Here is an 18,538-nt window from a genome sequence, read left to right as displayed (position 1 = left end):
TTTAAGTGTGAAGTTCAAAAGTATGCGAACAAATATATATGCAAATGAAGGCATCATTAAACATTGTCATAAGAGCGTTCATAGTTTTCTTAACTAGTTTTCGACGTATTATTTATTAATCATGTTGTCGTTTCCTTCTTAGAATACAAATGGTTTATTTAATTATCCTTGAAGGAAGCATAATTAACTATCTACTAGTGCCAGGAGATCAGGTCATGGCCGGATAAGTTCAAATAACATCTAAAGTAGGTTGAGTAATCCTATAAAACTATTTTAACAGTCAACAGTTTTATAATGTGATACACTGTAAAGAATTCCGAAAATATAACTATTGTGGACCTTAAAATATTTTCACTATATATGAGAACAGCTGTCAAAACATTCATCCTAATGGTGCACGTATTATGTAAATATATTCTAATATAGAATGTAAATATTGTATATAGTTGTTATAGATACATAAGTAAACATATGTACACAGAGTACTTCAGTTGTACTGTAAAAAAAGTGTCTGTAAAAAACAAAAAAGTTTTCTGTAATTGCAGTGTGTCCTGAGACCCAGAACCTCCGGGCACAAGGAACACACCCCGGAGTATGGATAATTACTATTTAGTATACACAATAATCAGTTTGGAAAACAAAATTTTTGAGGACTAAATGAAGTAAAAATAAACAATTTAAACAACATTAAGGGCAGCACGGTGGCGCAGCAGGTAGTGTCGCAGTCACACAGCTCCAGGGACCTGGAGGTTGTGGGTTCGATTCCCGCTCCGGGTGACTGTCTGTGAGGAGTTGGTGTGTTCTCCCTGTGTCCGCATGGGTTTCCTCCGGGTGCTCCGATTTCTTCCAAAAACACACGTTGGTAGGTGGATTGGTGACTCAAAAGTGTCCGTGTGTGAGTTAATGTGTGTGGGTGTCTGTGTTGCCCTGTGAAGGACTGGCGACCCCTCCAGGGTGTATTTCCCGCCTTTCGCCCAATGATTCCAGGTAGGCTCTGGACCCACTGCGACCCTGAACTGGATAAGCGCTTACAGATAATGAATGATGAATGAATGAACAACATTAATTCCCACTGACAGATGTTTAAAAATTGCTAAGATGTCAGTAAGATGTATAACCATCAGAAAGATCCATGACTGAGCAGCATTGAAATTGCAGGCATTGATTTTAATGATGTCGGTGATCCAATTTCCTGTACTCTGTATCTGAGCACCACTCGTAATCTGTATTACTGCTTTAAATATAATACAGAACCAGCTCGCAAAAAGCCATTAAAGTCAAATGCACCATCAAATGATCGTCCTCACATTGTAACCTTTTAACTTTATGTTTTAGACTGAAAACTGGGATTTTGTGTTTGTGTTAGTGTTACTTAGCTGATAAATTCTGTTCAAACATGTTCTGTTCACTCAAAGCAATATTGTTATGATGTTTGAATGTAAAATGGTAAAGTATCCTACATTTGAAATGATCGGTCACCTCAGGTTTGCTATATGTCTATATTCTGTTACCATCAGAGATTATAGTAATACATTTATTTATGGAAATGTATAGCATATGTGAAGTAGTTAGTAACTTGTTTACGGTTGTAGGTGTAGTGTTAATAAATATCCAACAGTAAAATCAAACATTCAGAAGCCCTGAATTAAGCTACTCAGCCACATGGTCATACGTCCTGCTAAACAGCACATTAACTAAATTACGCATGGATGAGGTTCAATAACCCTACTCTTACTGTAGTTTGTACAGTGACTACAGTTGTTTTCACGGACTGTCTCTAATTGTTCTAAAAGAGTTTTTTGTGATATAGTTGTTTCTAGAATTACTGTCAATACCCATAAAAATACAATAAGTTAATGACAGTATCTCTTTATGTTGCTCTCTTCTAGCATAGAAATGCATAGCCTGTTTAATGTTCTAAACCACCACATTCTCATGGCTGATGCACGTTCTAAGCACAACATACTGGATGTTGCTGAATTATACAAGCATTTTAAATCATCCAGTATGTTGTGCTTAGAACGTGCATGCTGGAGAGGACACGGAACAGGTCAGATCTTTGAGCTCTGGCTCAAATTGAAATGAGCTTGTTTTTCTTGGCCTTCATTTGCTTAAGCATGACAGGCGATTAGGTGTCTAAATATTCCTGCCATACCAGTTTAGCATATGTCAAAGATTCACAAAGAATCATTAGTATTTTCAGGTCTTGTTCAACCTGCTTGCATTTCAAAAATAACTACCACATACACACCTCTTTGTATCAATTTAAACTTGTTGACATTTTTTAAAAAACACCACTAGGCTTCAGTTTCAAACATTAGAGCAGCGATATGTACCTGTGCAGGAGCTTAAAAATTTTTTTGGGTGACCTAGCATGTTTTAATGGCAAAAACCAACAGATCCTTCCTGACGTCTGGTTCCTATGATTGACAGTTTAGATTTCTGATATGATTTTTCTGGAACGTGGCATGTCCCGTCCAATCTAAGCAATTCTGCTTACATCTTAATCATTAAGTGAAATTGGGAAAGTATTGTAAAAATAATACACTTACATTAGACAAACCACACCAATTGGTTAGTTTTGTGTCCTTTTTTTTTATTGAAAGGCTGTTAAATTTGACTGACCCCTTGACTAAAAGTTAATACATTTCCTTGGGACCTTGGCAATGGCAATGACACATTTTGGTCAAAATGCCACAAGGATCAAGCACAGCAGCACAGTTGTCACCCAATCTAAACAGCTGTGTTCAGAATAACTGGTTAGATCGCCTGTTCCTTTAAATGAAAATGAGCCACTACTCACCCTACACTCCAGTGTGCATGAGTGAGAATCATGGCAAAGAACATACTGTTTCTTACAGTTTTCCCTCAGTTCTGTTCTTTCTCCGTTTAATTATTTTCTTTGCTTTACAAGGTTTAATCTTATCTCGATGCTCTCTGCCCACAAAAATGACCAGGTTATTTCATAATCTGTGGCTTGGAAGGAGCTGATTATTTCCTTAAATTCAAGGAAATCACCTTTATTCATACAGCAGTAAGATTATCATTCAAGAAATGGGTTTGGCCAGAGGCCATATTTGACCATCTTTACATAACATATTGACATTGCACACCCCAGAAGGTATCTTCCTGTAAACCTATATAGCTGATATCTTTGTGAGAATGGCTGAATCTTGATGATAAAAATAAATACATAAATAAAGAATGTAACAGAAGTAAAACTTGTTACCTAATCCCTCACCACGAAGCATTGTCCAGACGTTTTCATAGCAAAATTCCTAAAGGCCTGAGAGAAAGAACAGAAACAAGAGTATGAAAGCACTACCTCCACAGAAGACAGGAAGAAATGTTTAAGAGTGCTCCTGGCCATTTTTGAATGAAGGTTTCACACTACAGTGTGCAGAAACGCATCTTCTCATAAAATGGTGGTCCTCTTTAGTTTCCCGTTCTGTTGATTCAACATTTCAGAAATGTACACTGTTACAAATAAAGTTGCTAGGTTTAGAGCTTAGACAAACAGTTCTAGTAAAACACATTTAACTGGTATTTTAGTATCATTTTCTCACTGTTTCTTGGCAACAGCACCAGTTCAGAGTGTTGAGTTTTTTTCTCACTGTGGAAGGATTTTGATAATCAGTAGTTTTTGAACCTTTGTTTTTAACCTTGTTTTCTTTTGGCATTCCCCAAGTGGGCACTTCTGTTTTTATTTTGATCAGAATGGTCCACTGAGGAATCAGTAACTTGTAAATAATAAATGATAGACATGGTCTGACATTTCCTTAGTACATAATACATTTGCCTATCTGTGCTGATCTCTGCGCATTCAAAACAGACAGACAGATTATTAGACAGTTCACTTTGCAAACTGCTCAGACATTAACTATGACATAATAGTGGAATTACACAGATTTGCACAGACATTTCTCACTACTAACTTTTCTTGTTCTGAACAAATATCAGAGTTGTTTCATTTATGCTGTAGTCATCTTTACATCAGCCATTAAGTTATAATCAATGTACCTGACCTGTCCCATTGTTTTGGCACATCAGCGTAATGCCGGATACGATGTAAATGCTTCAAAAAGTTGTTATGCTGTTTTGTTTAGGGGAACAATGAAAAGAAAGAAAAGGCTGGGGTCTATACTAGCACAAGAAGCAAATGAACGAGACCCTAGGTGAACAATGCTCAAACATCGAGTGCTGGAGGGAGACTGAGGATCTGTAAAAAAACAAAAAAGAGTCAGGAAACTACAGCAGGGTATGCTACACATCACTTAGTTTGTGTGGATTCAGGAACACTGCAAGTTCTTTTTATTTTTTCTGATAAATTTCAGTCTGTTGGGTTAAAATTGCAAATGCAGAACCCGCAGACTCATTGGGCAGATTCTAGAGATGTGTAAACATGTCGTTTTGCTCTCCTCCAGAAGGATGTCTCGAAAACACTGGGAGCACCTGAGTGGGCGAAGGAGAAGGTCCAAACACCACTTCCTCCATGTTTCCTACCTGTGGGTTTTCATTCTTCTTGTCCCTCAAGGTATGAGCACCGTTAAAGAATTAATGTGGGGAAAATGCACTAATTATACATAGACTACACTAACTATAGTGTTCACAGTGGCTTCCCAGTGCTGCTGACTTCATAGGAATGAATCCGACCAGTGTTCATGCTTTCCCTCATATGTCCTGAAAAAACAAAAGGACAGGTAATGCGTCTAATGAATGATACGCATAGGAAAATACCCATAAACAGGTTAGAAAATGGAAATGGAAATGAAAATATATGCCGTTGCGTATTCTTCATGTTTTTATGACTTGTTAGGAAAAGCAGGAACACTGACTCTTACTTTGATGACTGCCTTCATATTCATTATAATAAAAAATAATAATAAAAGAATAAATAAACAGGTTTTATAGGGGTGTTAAATGGCTATGCATCTCATCCTCCGTGTTCTAGCCAGTAGCCATATAATAATTTCTCCCAAAAGGTTTCTACCACTCCTTCAAAATGTACACAGTGCACTTTCTGTAGTGTTGAGCCCAGACTAGCAATGACAGAGGCTCTATTCTCCCTATTACATGTCAGTGAAGCATCACAGTTATTTTGAAGCTGTAATTATATGCTACAATATTACATAATGTTCCTTTAAAAAAACGATATATTAACTTGTACTTGCCCCAATACCAAGGCTGCTATGTTTCAAGTGTCTAAAAATGACAGCCCTGAACATCATCTTTGTATGGACACTACTCACGTGTGAGGGGCTTCCATGTTTCCATAGTGACAAGACCTCTGAAAAATCCCCTCTCTTTAATAGTTCTTAGCTTTCCACAATGGTTCAAATGAATAGCAGTGTGAAGTAAAAAGGAGATGGATATAGAATGAAAAAGGCCAAACTGAAGGCCAGTGCTGCAAGCTGGAGTCCGGCTTTGAGGAAACCTGGAGACAAACATTAATGCTCCCTGTGATGCACTAATCCCACTGAAGGAGCATTGGCTTAACTGCTTTGACAGCACTTTCTTGCTTGTCAATAAAACCCTTTTAAGCTGTAACCTAAATCAAAGAAAGTGCAGGAGAAAATGGGTGCTGTACATTAGAGAGAGGTAATGAGTTGTGAAAATGTAGTGTGTGTTAGATTCTTCAGACTGCTTTTCCTCAAGAAGGGTTTTTGGAAGCAGCTGAAAATATCGGGCTAAAAACCACAGCCGATTCTAGTTTTACTACATGTAGCTTATTGCAGTTGGTAGGGTTTTAGTCCAGTTTTGGTTTCAAGGCTTTAAATTACTAAACTTGGTCTTGACTTAAGAACTACTAGGAAATGTAATATCAGAATGTTATTTCAATTATAAAAATCTTACCTATGTTCAATGTGTTTTTACTAGTGCTGTCAACATTCCTTCATTAATGCATTTGATTAATCTGGAAACCTTTTTATTTTTTGGCACTAATTATCTTTTTGTTGAATTTGGCACCTACTTCCTTCCATAACTGGTTTTACAAATTCTAGAACTGTATTAGTGGCTTCATTAGGAGTAAACACAGCCTCGCTACTGTGGAGTTCAGAAGGTCGATTACATTATTTTTATTCTGAAATGTGGATTAAATATCATAACTCTCATTCTTTCCATCTTTCTCGTTCTCTCTCTGTTGCACACACGTGCACAAACAGCTGCTACAAGACGTTTGGCATGTTTGTTTTTTTTAAATCCATTAATTGATCTTGTATAAAGATGTTGAAGCTGGGATATGGGGGAGTTTAATTTTCTGAGCTGCGTGCTGCAATGTTCTCATTTAAGGCTGAGTCTGAGCTGAGTGTTGTGTTTGATGTTAACTCTCTCTCACACTTTTACTCAGCAAATTAAGTGATTCTAATTCAAATATCATTAATAACTTCTCTGAAATGTTATAATAAAATCAAAAGTACGTGTTCCTTTAACCAGTGTGTCATGCATACAACTCTACACGTTTTATCTCCCTTCCAAAAAACAAAGAAATACTAGCATTTTAACTTGCAATTAATCATAATTAATTCATCACTGTCGCTGTGATTGACATGATTAAATCTTTTAAACTTTTGTCACCACTAATTTTTACTGTAGGTAGAACATGCGTTCTGTCAACAAGCTCAAAGCAAATCCAGGGGAACCTGTGACTTCCTTTTCGCTGTTGGTGCATGACGAGCAAGCCTCCATTGATCTGCTGGAGCTTTCCAGAGTACCAGCCTATTTTCTAGAGTAAACACTGTGAAATCAGTTCATGAAGCCTACTAGCACCAAATCTTGGCATACTATCCTCCTGATTCATAATTCCATTCCAAGCGATTGGCAGGATGAGTTAACATACAAGCTCTCGGATGCATTTTTTGTATCTGGCATAAGAAAGAGGGAGAGATTTTCCTGGCACAATACAAAGGCTGTGTTACAGAGTCTTTTTGATCCTCGGTGAGCATGGTGTCCCACAGTCCAGCAAGCCCACAGCATTATGACATTTCCCTGCTTTAATCTCAGAGTAATTAGCAGAGGCGAGTGTGTTGGCTGCTGTGGTCAGCCAGGGAGTTTAGAACATTTAGCCCCTCATCCCTCCAGGGAGCCACCAACACAACATGGACTGCAGCTCAAAGGACACAGAGACAGGGCTACAATTAAACCGCGGGGACTGTGTCATTGTGTGTGTGTGTGTGTGTGTGTGTGTGTGTGTGAGAGAGAGAGAGAGAGAGAGAGAGAGAGAGAGAGAGAGAGAGAGAGAGAGAAGTGAGAGAGAGAGAGAGAGAGAGAGAGAGAGAGAGAGAGATAAGATGTTGGGAGAGAATGAGAAATGAGATAGTGGAAATGCTGGAGTAAGAATGTATGCATGTGGGTGTCTGCGTGGGAGAATGCCTGGTCTCTAATATGGCATACTAACCATAACACACAAGAAATAACAAAGTCAGACCTAAGTCAGACCTATAGGCTTTAATTTCATGAGGTAATGGTGCATCAGCAGACAATGTATGGCTTCAGACTAAGAATCAACACTGTTTTATGTGCCTATAGCAACGGTTGATAAGTATTTACGTGGAACTAAAATGGAAACAAACGTATTTACGTATTTTTGGGCTATTTCTCATTTTCAGAGAGAATGTGAATGCTCTTGGGGGCCTAGCCAACCTGTTCTTGTGCAGTTCCATGACGCAAGAGATAGCATGTCTAGGTCATACCTGCAGGAACATTCCAGAGGCCTTACACAAACAAAAAACACTCTCACACAGGTACAAAGTCAATTGCTCATCTGCTGCGTATTACATGTCAGTCATGGTTGAGGTACAGTATATCAGAGCAGAGGCCAAATCTGGGCCGGCCTGTTTTAAGTTTGGCAAGGTATCCTATTATTATGAAACTTCACAGAGAGTAAGCAACTACTGAGAGTTTGAAAGAATGTGGTTGAAACAAGCTGCTGGGGGTTCACATAAACTTAAAAGTATCTGCAGTTGCTTTCATAGTCTGTCTGTCCAGTTAATGAGTGCACACTGTTTATGTACCACCTACCTTAGTTCTCTTAGACTGCAGTAGAAGTAGTTATCCAACCTAATGTTAAACAATGGTAACATGACCGACAGGAAACATTTTAAACATCTAACTTAGTACAAAAAGAAAGAAACAAATAAACAAACTAACACACATTTAATAGAAGTAAATAGGGCAGTTCCTTAAGCCAGTTTCCTGTAATCATTTAAATTTACTTCCCAATTCACATTAGTGGTTTCAATCTATTCTTTACCACTGTTTTGAATCCTGGAATTTTTTTTCCTTTTATTGCTGTTGCTCACACCTTTTTAATATGTATTTAGACTCATCAACAGTTGAATAAAACATTCAGTACATGTAGTTGTATGTTTACACTACTCTACCCAATTCTGAAAGATTACAGCAGTGGTGTCTTGCTGTGTGGTAACTTGTTAGCAACGTTGCTAACCCTGTAGATGCTAAGCTAAATGCAGTGGCTGCAGGACACAGCTCTACTGCTGTGTATCTGGTCTGAGCCTTGGACAGATAGGAGGTGATTGTGGCTATTCTTGGTTCCCTGTCGCTGAAAAAACGTCTGGTTGACATTTTCAGAATATCGTGCAGTTGGTGACAGAATGCAAAGAGACACACCTGAGGTAAATAGTTAATGTGCCAGGTGCAACTCTCACAACAAATTATGATCCATGTTCACCTGAAAAGGAAGGAAAAGCATAAAAAATAATAACTGATTGCTTAAAGAAATCAGCAACATTCCAGATTAAGTCTTTAAGCATGGCTACTTTGTTACAATATCAAATGCCACTTCTCATACTATTGTTTCATTTTAGAGCTTGGAATTATTTGGCATAATATTGTCTTTTTTTATCTGTGATAACTTATAAATATGTCTATGTAGCGCACAACAAAATATATTTTAAGACTTAAATATTTAATAAATATTTTACATATTTTGTGGAAAAAAAACCCTGATAAAATCATAAATAATGTAGTTATCAGGATTTGTTCATTCATTTGATTATTTTTCTGTTTATTTGAGGTGATGAGGCATTTTTGACATTAAGTCTAAAGTTATGTTAATTTATGTAGCCTTATATTTCTGTTATTTAATGTTAAATCTTCTCTAGTTCTGTCCGTCAGTCTCGTATTCTAAAATGCTACACTGTAAAATATATCAGCGCCACTTCAGATCATGACTACACATGTAGACGTTTAAACATAGTTTTAGATCCTTTTTTAATGATAAATAACTGTTAATATATTAAAAGTCATTAATCATCAGTTATTGCAAAAATGTATGCGATCTTTATTAGTATCATTGATTTTTTTTCTACATTTATTTCTCTTAACCTGTTTCTTATTCTTCTTCTTTTCTTGCTCTTATTATTAAATATACATTTGCCAGGTACACACAGCCAAAGTTCAATCTTCATTTGATTTCATTTTGTGTGGTTGTTGTTGCTGTTGTTATTTTTGTTATTTATTTTCATTATTAATATCAAATAAGGGTGGCACGGTGGTGCAGCAGGTGGTGTCGCAGTCACACAGCTCCAGCCTTGTCTAGTCGAAATATTTAATTTGGATTTGGACAGAAAAACTTGTAAATGCAGGGAAATGGCAGCCGAATGTTCACTTTTTGCGTAGATGGATGTTTTAATAATGAACACATTTCTGTGTAAATAGGTTGATTATGGCACATTCTTCTTAATTAGTTAAGTTACTTAAATTATGTTCCTAATGGGGTGGCACAGTGGCGCAGCCACACAGCTCCAGGGGCCTGGAGGTTGTGGGTTCGATTCCCGCTCCAGGTGACTGTCTGTGAGGAGTTGGTGTGTTCTCCCCGTGTCCGTGTGGGTTTCCTCCGGGTGCTCCGGTTTCCTCCCACAGTCCAAAAACACATGTTGATAGGTGGATTGGCGACTCAAAAAGTGTCTGTAGGAGTGAATGTGTGAGTGTGTCTGTGTTGCCCTGTGAAGGACTGGCGCCCCCTCCAGGGTGTATTCCCGCCTTGCGCCCAATGATTCCAGGTAGGCTCTGGACCAACCGCGACCCTGAACTGGATAAGTGTTACAGATAATGAATGAAGTAATGATATCAAATAAGTGATCTGTTGTTTGTCAAATGGTGAACGCACATCCATCTACATTTTTAAACCTTAGATCTTGCTGGATACTGACATTACTTTGTCTTCTCCATCAGTCACCACTTATTTATTAATAAATTTAATCATTTAATTAATTGACCACCAGCAGAATGTGCTTTTAGACATTGATGATTATGTGGTGCACCTTAAAATGTGAAACCACTAAAGAACTTTAAGGTGTTAACAACCTAATTATTAACAATGTAATAGGACTTTAAATCATTTATAAACCTTTATAAGTGTAGTCTTCCGTTCAGCATAGTGTTAATGCCATCACTGTATGAAGCACATTACCAAAGAACTGTCTCTGGCTCCCTCTCCTCAGCGGGCAGCTACTTCATGAGTGACTCAAAAGCTGTCCTGCAGGGCTGCTCTGACCACTGGACGCTGCAGGACCACTGGGCAATGCCGCTGCTCTTCCAAATGACTGTGTGCGTAGACGTGCGTGTGATGACACCAGGAGAGTGGACGGCCTTCAGCTACATGTCACCCCGCCCGCCCTACTACAATTTGGCTCTTCAAGGGGATCAAAATGCCCTCTATGTCTGGCTCCTGGGAGTACGGCACCGCTTCCCTGTGCAGCTGGCAGTTGGCCGATGGTATCGGCTGTGCCTGCGCAGAGATACTCTGAAGGACAGTTTCAGCCTGGAGATCAGTGGGTACCCAGACCCCCAGCAGCGCACAGTCATTGCCCAGACAACCCCACCCACTGGGACTCTTGTGTTGGGCTGCCAGCTTCAGGATGCTTCACCTGGTGCCACTCTGGCCACTGTGGAGCTATATCTGTTTAGAGTTTGGGACAACGTGCTAGAACATGGGGCCTGCGAGGACGGGTCCATTGTGGGCTGGGACTCTCGCATGTGGAGCATGACCCGGCCACAAACCAGGGTCCAGGATGACATGCTGCAGTGTGGTGAGTACAGTCACCATGGAAATGGGCCTAGGGCCAAGCACAGTTAGTTGACAGTGAGCCAGGCTTAAAATAGCAGAGATAATGTGGGCAATTATAGTGCATAGAGCAGCATTATCCTGGGCTGCTCACATTTGCCTCCAGACAACACACCCATGCATGCATGCCCTCTGTTTCACACTGAATGCTTGCAAATGCAGACACAATATTAATCATATAAACGTCATCATGTTGCTGCATCACTTTTAATTTAGCATAAATTCATAATGTGCATTATTTGCATGTTGTTATTTTGGTAAATGTACAATGCATGAGGAGGGGGATGTCTTGCTTGTTATTTTTGTTTTTTCACCTTAAAGCATACATCCACTTCCAAGAATGGATGTGCAAACTCTTATTTAAACTATTTCAGTAGGAGTGCACTGTCAAAAGCAGCCAGGATTGGCTGATGTTCATTCAAAAGTAAACAACTGGCAATTGATCAATTATTAGTATGTTATATTTAGCGTATATATATTTATGTGTTATATTTTAAATTAAATATTATATTTTAGCTTATGATGCTATTCTATGACAAATATTATGTGAGCAACTGAATGCACACTACATTTCAATGTTGTGGTGTGTGCATTTGTGTACGTGTTCAGACTATCACACAACAGTTGTCTTAATGTACATTGATTACATCACAGTGAAAGTAGCAATATTTCATTACGGTAATTTAATATTTTATCTGCTACTCCATTCATTCCCAAAGCAGGGCTGGACTGGTAATCAGACATACTGGGCATTTTCCTGGTGGGCCTGACGTGCTATTCGAATAGCATTCGAATTTCATTATTTTATATATATAGGTATGTGTTAAAGTGGTGGGCCGGTCTGGTCCAAAACGCCAGGGCTGATTTTTTGTCCCAGTCCAGCCCTGTCATCATGTATTTATCTTATCAACAAGTTGAGATATGTATTTGCGTAACTAGATTGAATGTTAGCTTATGATTAATATTTATGAGACTTTTTATGAGACTGGCTGCCATTCTCCATGTAGGCTATAGTGTTTTCTACTAATGATTTCTTAGTCTCGTTGTGGGCACTGTTTGAAACAGCAATTTTCAGGTGACATGTTGTGGCACTTAAATACAGTAAAGCTAGAGGTTAGCACCTTATAGACTCTATAGGTGTTATAACACCTTATAGATTTTTGGCATGACATGTCTGATGTGTGATAGCCTTTAAAGTGTGAGCAGTGGATAAAATGCTTGTAAATAAAATGGCAAAAAACATAGAGCCTGGGGATATTTTGCTGCAAATGCATCAGAATTAGATCTAATTAATTAGTCATCATTATAATTATGTATATTATAATAATGTATAACAGTGCACTTCTAACTGTGAGTCAACTGCATTTGGTCCTATGTTTATGCATGGCTTTCCTGTAGGCATGCACAGTCATTTAGGCCATGTACGAGTCAAACGTAACGGCATCACTGGTGAGTGTAATGTCATCTCATTGAATCTATTTTGTTTAAATACTGATACAGTTTTTCACTGTATGCTTTCAATACACATTTCTGGTATGTTTTCTAAAGGTAGATTTATAATTCACTTACAGTGCAAACCAGTATAACTACCAGCAATTTACTCACAAATGGAGGTAGGTATATGGAAGTTTGTAACATCATGGAATACAATCATTGAGAGCATCATACTTATTGCTGCATGTCTGTATCCGTTTGTTTCTCTTCTACTCTCTCAGCTCCATTTCTCTCCACACTGGCTCTGATCACTTCTAGAGTGAGTTCACCTCCAAGGCAAGGTCAGTCAGCAATGGGGACTATTGTAGTGTGAGAGGCTTGACATGTTATGTGTATGTGCGTGTGTTTGTGTGTGTGTGTGTCTGTGTGAGGAGTGTGGTTGTGCATGCAAATGGACCTGCCTTAGGCTTACCTGATAACAACATTAGACTCCAGATGTGAGTTTTCATCACCAATAACACAGCATTATATTCTTTGCTTTTAATCATATAACAGATTCCACAACTACTAGTCCACCTGTAACTGCTGAAATGAGTACCACTATGTCTACTTCTAACATGACTAAGAAAGACAATGTCACGTCCACAACTGCTACTCTTAGTACCACTTCCACTACAAGTTCAACTAAAAATGCTACTCTTAATACAACTACATCTGTTCCAACTTCAAAACCTACAAGTTCAACTACAACTGCTACTACTATTACTGCTACACATACAGCTACAACTACCAGTGCAACTACAAGTTCAACTACAACTACTATTCCTAGCACTGCTACATCTACTCCTGCTACCATTACAACTCCAAGTTCAACTAATAATGCTACCCTTAATATATCTACATCTGTTCCAACTTCAAAACCTACAAGTCCAACTACAACTGCTACTACTATTACTGCTACACATACAGCTACAGCTACCAGTGCAACTACAAGTTCAACTACAACTACTACTCCTAGAAATTATACATCTACTGCTACCACTCCAACTACAATTCCAACTACATTTGCTTCTCCAAGCACCGTACCATTTACTCAAATTACCACTGTTAACGCTACGACTACAAATCCAACTACAAGAGCTACCACTGCAGCTGTAATTCCACTCACAACTCCCACCTCTACCACTACAAATACAAGTCCAAATACCAATATAACTTCAAAGCCACCTACAACTGCAGCTGATACTACTGTATCTTCCCTTAATGCCAGTACTGCCACGAAAACTAATTCTGCTGGTGCTGCCTCTGCTATCACTAATAATGTGTCTACCACCAATGTTGTTTCTTCTTCATCCACTGCACCTGTCACTTATGTTAATAACTCAACTACATCTATGAGACCGAACTCATTATACCCCTCTATATCGGTGCTTGCACCCACCACTCTCACCGTAAACCAGACCACATTTCTGCCGGCAGCTACATTCAACGCATTATCCACAGGTAAGCTATTCAATAAACGGGATTTAAGTTGTAGTTTCTGTACTTTTTCTTATGTTACAGAAACTAGGGCATTTATATATGTCCGTATTTGGCCTACAGCAAAAAAATTAAGCTCAAGGATTAGTTTTAATTAGACTTTTCTGTGATGTCATAGAAACCAAAGCCTTTACGTATATATGCATATTTGTCTTACTGCTGCTCAGTCCTATTTATACATGTTGAAGTTATTAGGACTGTTTCTACAGAAGCTCTGAAGGTCAAGCTGAATAAAATAGTTCCTGAGACTAAGTTCCACATTATTTACCTATTTCTGCCCGTTAACAGTTGAAAAAATATTTCTAGCTTCACAATTTTAGCAATCAATTGCATAATACTTTTTTATATATAAATAGATAATGTGGAACTTCTCAGGAACATGCATTAAACTTTTTTAATCAGCTGGACCTTTAGGGTTTCCGTATGTTTCAGCCCAAACAACATAACACCTTTCAGCCAATCAGAACCGAGGCCCATTACATTATATCATGGTTATAAGCAGGGTATTTAAAAAAGTATGTTTATTATTAAAGAGACTTTGGAACATGATAATGTTAAGATGAGCTAAGGCTGTTTTTTGGTAAATAAAGTCATACAATTATCATTAGATTGTCAGTTAAATAAACAAATGTACATTCAGGGCCCTTCAAAGAAAGCCACATAAGTAGGAGTAAAAGGCATATCTGCACATCATCTGGGAAAATGAATTACCTCATTAATATAAATAATTAATTGTATAAAATGAATTTTTAAACTTTAATGAACAGTTAATATATAACAATTATACATCAACATGTCAATGTCAGAACAGCAAAGCTTCGAATATACCTTTGAAAAATGTAATATCTTTGTCTGTAAGCCTTTCCAGATTCATTAATGATGATGCAGTGCAATCTCTCCCAGTTCTGTGACAACAAAAGTAAGCCAAATAAGTGTTTTTCATACAATTGTGCTTATGTTATTAGATTTTACCAAAAAATCTGAATATTAAGAAAACTTAATCCCTCTCAATCTCTCTGCAGTGTTATACTACTGGATGTTTGTTAATGTGACAGTAGGAAATGACAGCAAGAATGTGCAGGACCTCCACTATTGGGTAAGCAACCATTTATTTTATTTATTTTAGTTTTTGTAACAGTTATTTAAATTAATTTGTATTAAATTAATTCTATGTTCCTTTATGTTTTTCATTCCTCAGTTTTCAGAGCTTTTCAGGCCTGAATGTGATATTCAAAGTCTAATGCAAAACCCTCAAACCACATCCTCAACATATTCAGACAAAATATTATATGGAACTTCACCAGGAACAACAAGAACTTCTACTTTGTGTCAGAACTCTACAGTTAAACTGCAGGTAACTATTGTTGACACAGAAATAATTTAATTATATACTTAACATCATGACATATATGATTCTAATTCAGTGTGATTGAAATGTTTTTCTTTATTACAGGATATCATCTTAGACTGTGAAGATAAAGATTACACGTAAGCCGCAATTATAATGATAAAGCAGCAAATGTAAACGTAACATGATGAATTAGCATATGTCCCATATAAAGTATGTAGTCAGCATTATGCCCATATTAGGAAGTAATATTCTCTATGAAAATAAGTGTTTGGTTTCTATGAAAGTTCAAGTTTGGAACATATGTTGTTTACCAGGGGAGTGAGGCAAATTTTGGAAAGGACTTATTCATTATTCTGATTTTGAATTAAATAAAGATACAACAAAATTTCAATAAGCGTTTAACTCTCTGCTGTCCTCTCCATTCCAGTCACACCAACTGCACTGTGCTACTTCAGTTACGTCAGTCCATAGACACATGCTCCTTGAGCCAACTCCTTCAGAAGAAAAGCAACAGATCAACTTTCCATGTTGAATTACTAGGGGAAGTGGCAAGAGTGGGTAAGTGAGGCAAGAGATAGAGTTGAATCCAATTAATTATTTATGTAGTTTTTGAAGAGGCTCTGGATATGAGGTGATCAGTCATCTAACAATCATTCACAATAATGCTCAAGTCTAATGATGCCATTGATTAAGCATTGCTAATGCATTTCTAATTTGTCTTTGTAGGAAGAAACATGTGTCTGGATGAGCAAAGGTTTCCCCCTAGAGACGGCTTTGTGTATTGTAACACTTCCTTGCCTTTGTCTGAAGCCTGCCAGGCTAAGGAACCAGTCAATGTCACATGGTATGACGTCTGCTTTATGCTCTATAATTTGCATACTGGATACATTACAAATTTTAATCTTTAATTTTAATGTTTAATGTTTAATGCATAATGTTTCCTAAAACAGTTCCTATACAAAGGACCTTATCCCTAAAGGCCTGAATCGGTCTCTAGCACAGCCCTGTGACAGTGAGTATTTACAAAGTCCTTATAATAGGAACTTCTCTCCACATGGTTACTGTGTTTTAATCTATTTGGGGTAAAAAGTCAACTGTATATATTTCAGGCGAATTACATCTTTTATGTAATATTCACTGATGTTCTTTCTCTCTGTGTCTCAGATAATACCGGACAGTACTGTAACTGCAGCACATTCTGTAATGACACAGGTGAGCGTGCACCATTTAAGAGATACCATTTGTGTCTTTCTGTCATGTGTTTTCAGGTCTGACGCCATGCTTTCCTACACATCTCTTTCAGGGGGATTTTATGGGTTCAGTCTGAACATCAGCAGTGATGTTGTTTCATTTGATGATATTAAGAAAACCGTGAGTACTTGATGATAAGATTGCTAGTAAATTATATATTATTAAATGAAAACATCTTAAATCTCGTCAATTTTTCTAATATTTATTATTATAAATTATATGATAAAATTATTATTAATATTTTTCAGCAATTTTGATAGTTTAGTTGATTTAAATAGAGAACAATATTGTTGTGCTCCAGATCACCAGATAATTTTTCTTTTCTAAAACATTAATTCTTAACAAGAACATTAACGAATTAAATTATCTGCCTGTGGAATAAAATACTTTCACTAGATACACTGGAAATGGCAAAAAAAAAAAAATGGTAATAATACATTTATAATAATGATACTGCAGTCTCATAATGAAATATATGTTTTGACACAGGCTTAGATATAATTTTTGCACCAAACATAATACCAAACCTAAAAAGTGAGAAAATATTAATGTGTGCGAGTATAAGAATGAAATACAGTGTATTTTACATTGTCTTCTTCAACCCCTCTAGATTACACAGCTGGAATGTCAGTGTAACTCTACTAAACTGCCGTATGTACCTCATTCAGAGTCTTCATGTCTTTAGTGTTTTCTGTGCATACTTTACTTCACTAGTCTAGTATATTTATTGATGTTCCTTATTCACAGGTCTCTATGTAAAGTTTCCAGTCATTATCAGGTAAACAAACACCATCATGATTGTTCATTGTGGTCCAGCATTATAATCACAGAAATGTGTATCACTGACAACCTGTTGTTTTTTTCTTGTTGGGTTGTTTGATTGTAGGGGGTGCACATCGAATGTCATGGTACTGATAAAAGGTAATCTTTCAGTGGCTAGTGTACAGACACACATGTCTTTCACTTGGCTCTTTGTCTGGCTTCAGGAATTTGTTCAACTTGTTGAAATATGTTTATTAATTTGTTTAAGGTATCATTTTTTTAATCAGGACCACTCAGACAAATTAATGTGGTGCAATCACAAATAAGTAAAACATTGTAATATATATAATGAAAGGAAAATAAAACAAGTAATTGGTGTGGTCTCCCTATTAAAATAACTGTATCATTTTCTCTCAGGATCTATAATTGCATGTTAGTACTACAGCTCAATCAAACTCTGGATTTGTGTACAATTAGTGAAGCACTGCTAGCCCTAATGCAATCCAGCACCAACATCAGCTTTAATGGCACCATCACTAGAATAGGTAAGCATCGACATGTCACACTTTTCAATACACTATACTTCACATAAATGAAAACTTCCAAATTCTTTCTTTGCTGAGTCACAACAGTCACAAATCAGAATTGGCATATGAGTGTACTATATATATATATATATATTATAGATCCTTATACTCGCATATTCACATATTTCCTTTAAGTGCAAAGCAGTTTAAAGAATTATTTACTGAAAAGGACATGTGTACATCATATTTAATCATTTTATGGTTCTACGAAGAAGTATTTGGGGCTATTGTTTATTTTAAAATAAACCTGATATGAGACTGTCCAACAATATTGACATTTCTTTATTCTTTTTATTTCCACTCAGCTCTGTGTGGTTTTCCCAGTGATTCTGCACACAATCTTTTAAACTCAAATTTCACCTGGGTTTCTGCAAACATCAGTGCTAACCAGATCTGTGCATTAAAGAAGATTCCATTTGCATGGTGAGTACCACCATTATCTATTTCATTTACAGCACTGTGGACTTTATACAGCATTGAGGATGTTGCTGTGTGACTATAATACATTGTTTCTAAATAATTTTTCCA

At 37.2% G+C, this 18,538-nt stretch overlaps 1 protein-coding gene across 1 annotated transcript in view; it reads left to right on the top strand.

Annotated features, from left to right (window-relative positions):
- The window catches only part of adgrg2a (adhesion G protein-coupled receptor G2a), a 33,056-nt gene that overhangs the window by 499 nt on the left and 14,019 nt on the right, over window positions 1-18,538 (top strand). The window contains exons 2-21 of the mRNA XM_066642617.1: window positions 4,107-4,258; window positions 4,425-4,534; window positions 10,464-11,051; window positions 12,658-12,699; window positions 12,802-12,861; window positions 13,076-14,023; window positions 14,919-14,978; window positions 15,082-15,155; window positions 15,258-15,413; window positions 15,513-15,547; window positions 15,838-15,968; window positions 16,137-16,254; window positions 16,361-16,422; window positions 16,575-16,622; window positions 16,714-16,781; window positions 17,272-17,312; window positions 17,409-17,439; window positions 17,548-17,582; window positions 17,841-17,968; window positions 18,316-18,433. Of these exons, the coding sequence (XP_066498714.1) occupies window positions 4,429-4,534; window positions 10,464-11,051; window positions 12,658-12,699; window positions 12,802-12,861; window positions 13,076-14,023; window positions 14,919-14,978; window positions 15,082-15,155; window positions 15,258-15,413; window positions 15,513-15,547; window positions 15,838-15,968; window positions 16,137-16,254; window positions 16,361-16,422; window positions 16,575-16,622; window positions 16,714-16,781; window positions 17,272-17,312; window positions 17,409-17,439; window positions 17,548-17,582; window positions 17,841-17,968; window positions 18,316-18,433 (2,849 nt within the window). The 5' untranslated portion in view covers window positions 4,107-4,258; window positions 4,425-4,428. The remainder of the gene's footprint in view (window positions 1-4,106; window positions 4,259-4,424; window positions 4,535-10,463; window positions 11,052-12,657; window positions 12,700-12,801; window positions 12,862-13,075; window positions 14,024-14,918; window positions 14,979-15,081; window positions 15,156-15,257; window positions 15,414-15,512; window positions 15,548-15,837; window positions 15,969-16,136; window positions 16,255-16,360; window positions 16,423-16,574; window positions 16,623-16,713; window positions 16,782-17,271; window positions 17,313-17,408; window positions 17,440-17,547; window positions 17,583-17,840; window positions 17,969-18,315; window positions 18,434-18,538) is intronic.

The sequence above is a fragment of the Hoplias malabaricus genome, chromosome 1, assembly GCF_029633855.1.
Source record: "Hoplias malabaricus isolate fHopMal1 chromosome 1, fHopMal1.hap1, whole genome shotgun sequence".
In the NCBI taxonomy this organism is placed as follows: Eukaryota; Metazoa; Chordata; class Actinopteri; order Characiformes; family Erythrinidae; genus Hoplias; species Hoplias malabaricus.
The sequence above is the reverse complement of the archived record's forward strand: the minus strand, read 5'-3'. Positions and strand labels throughout refer to the sequence as shown.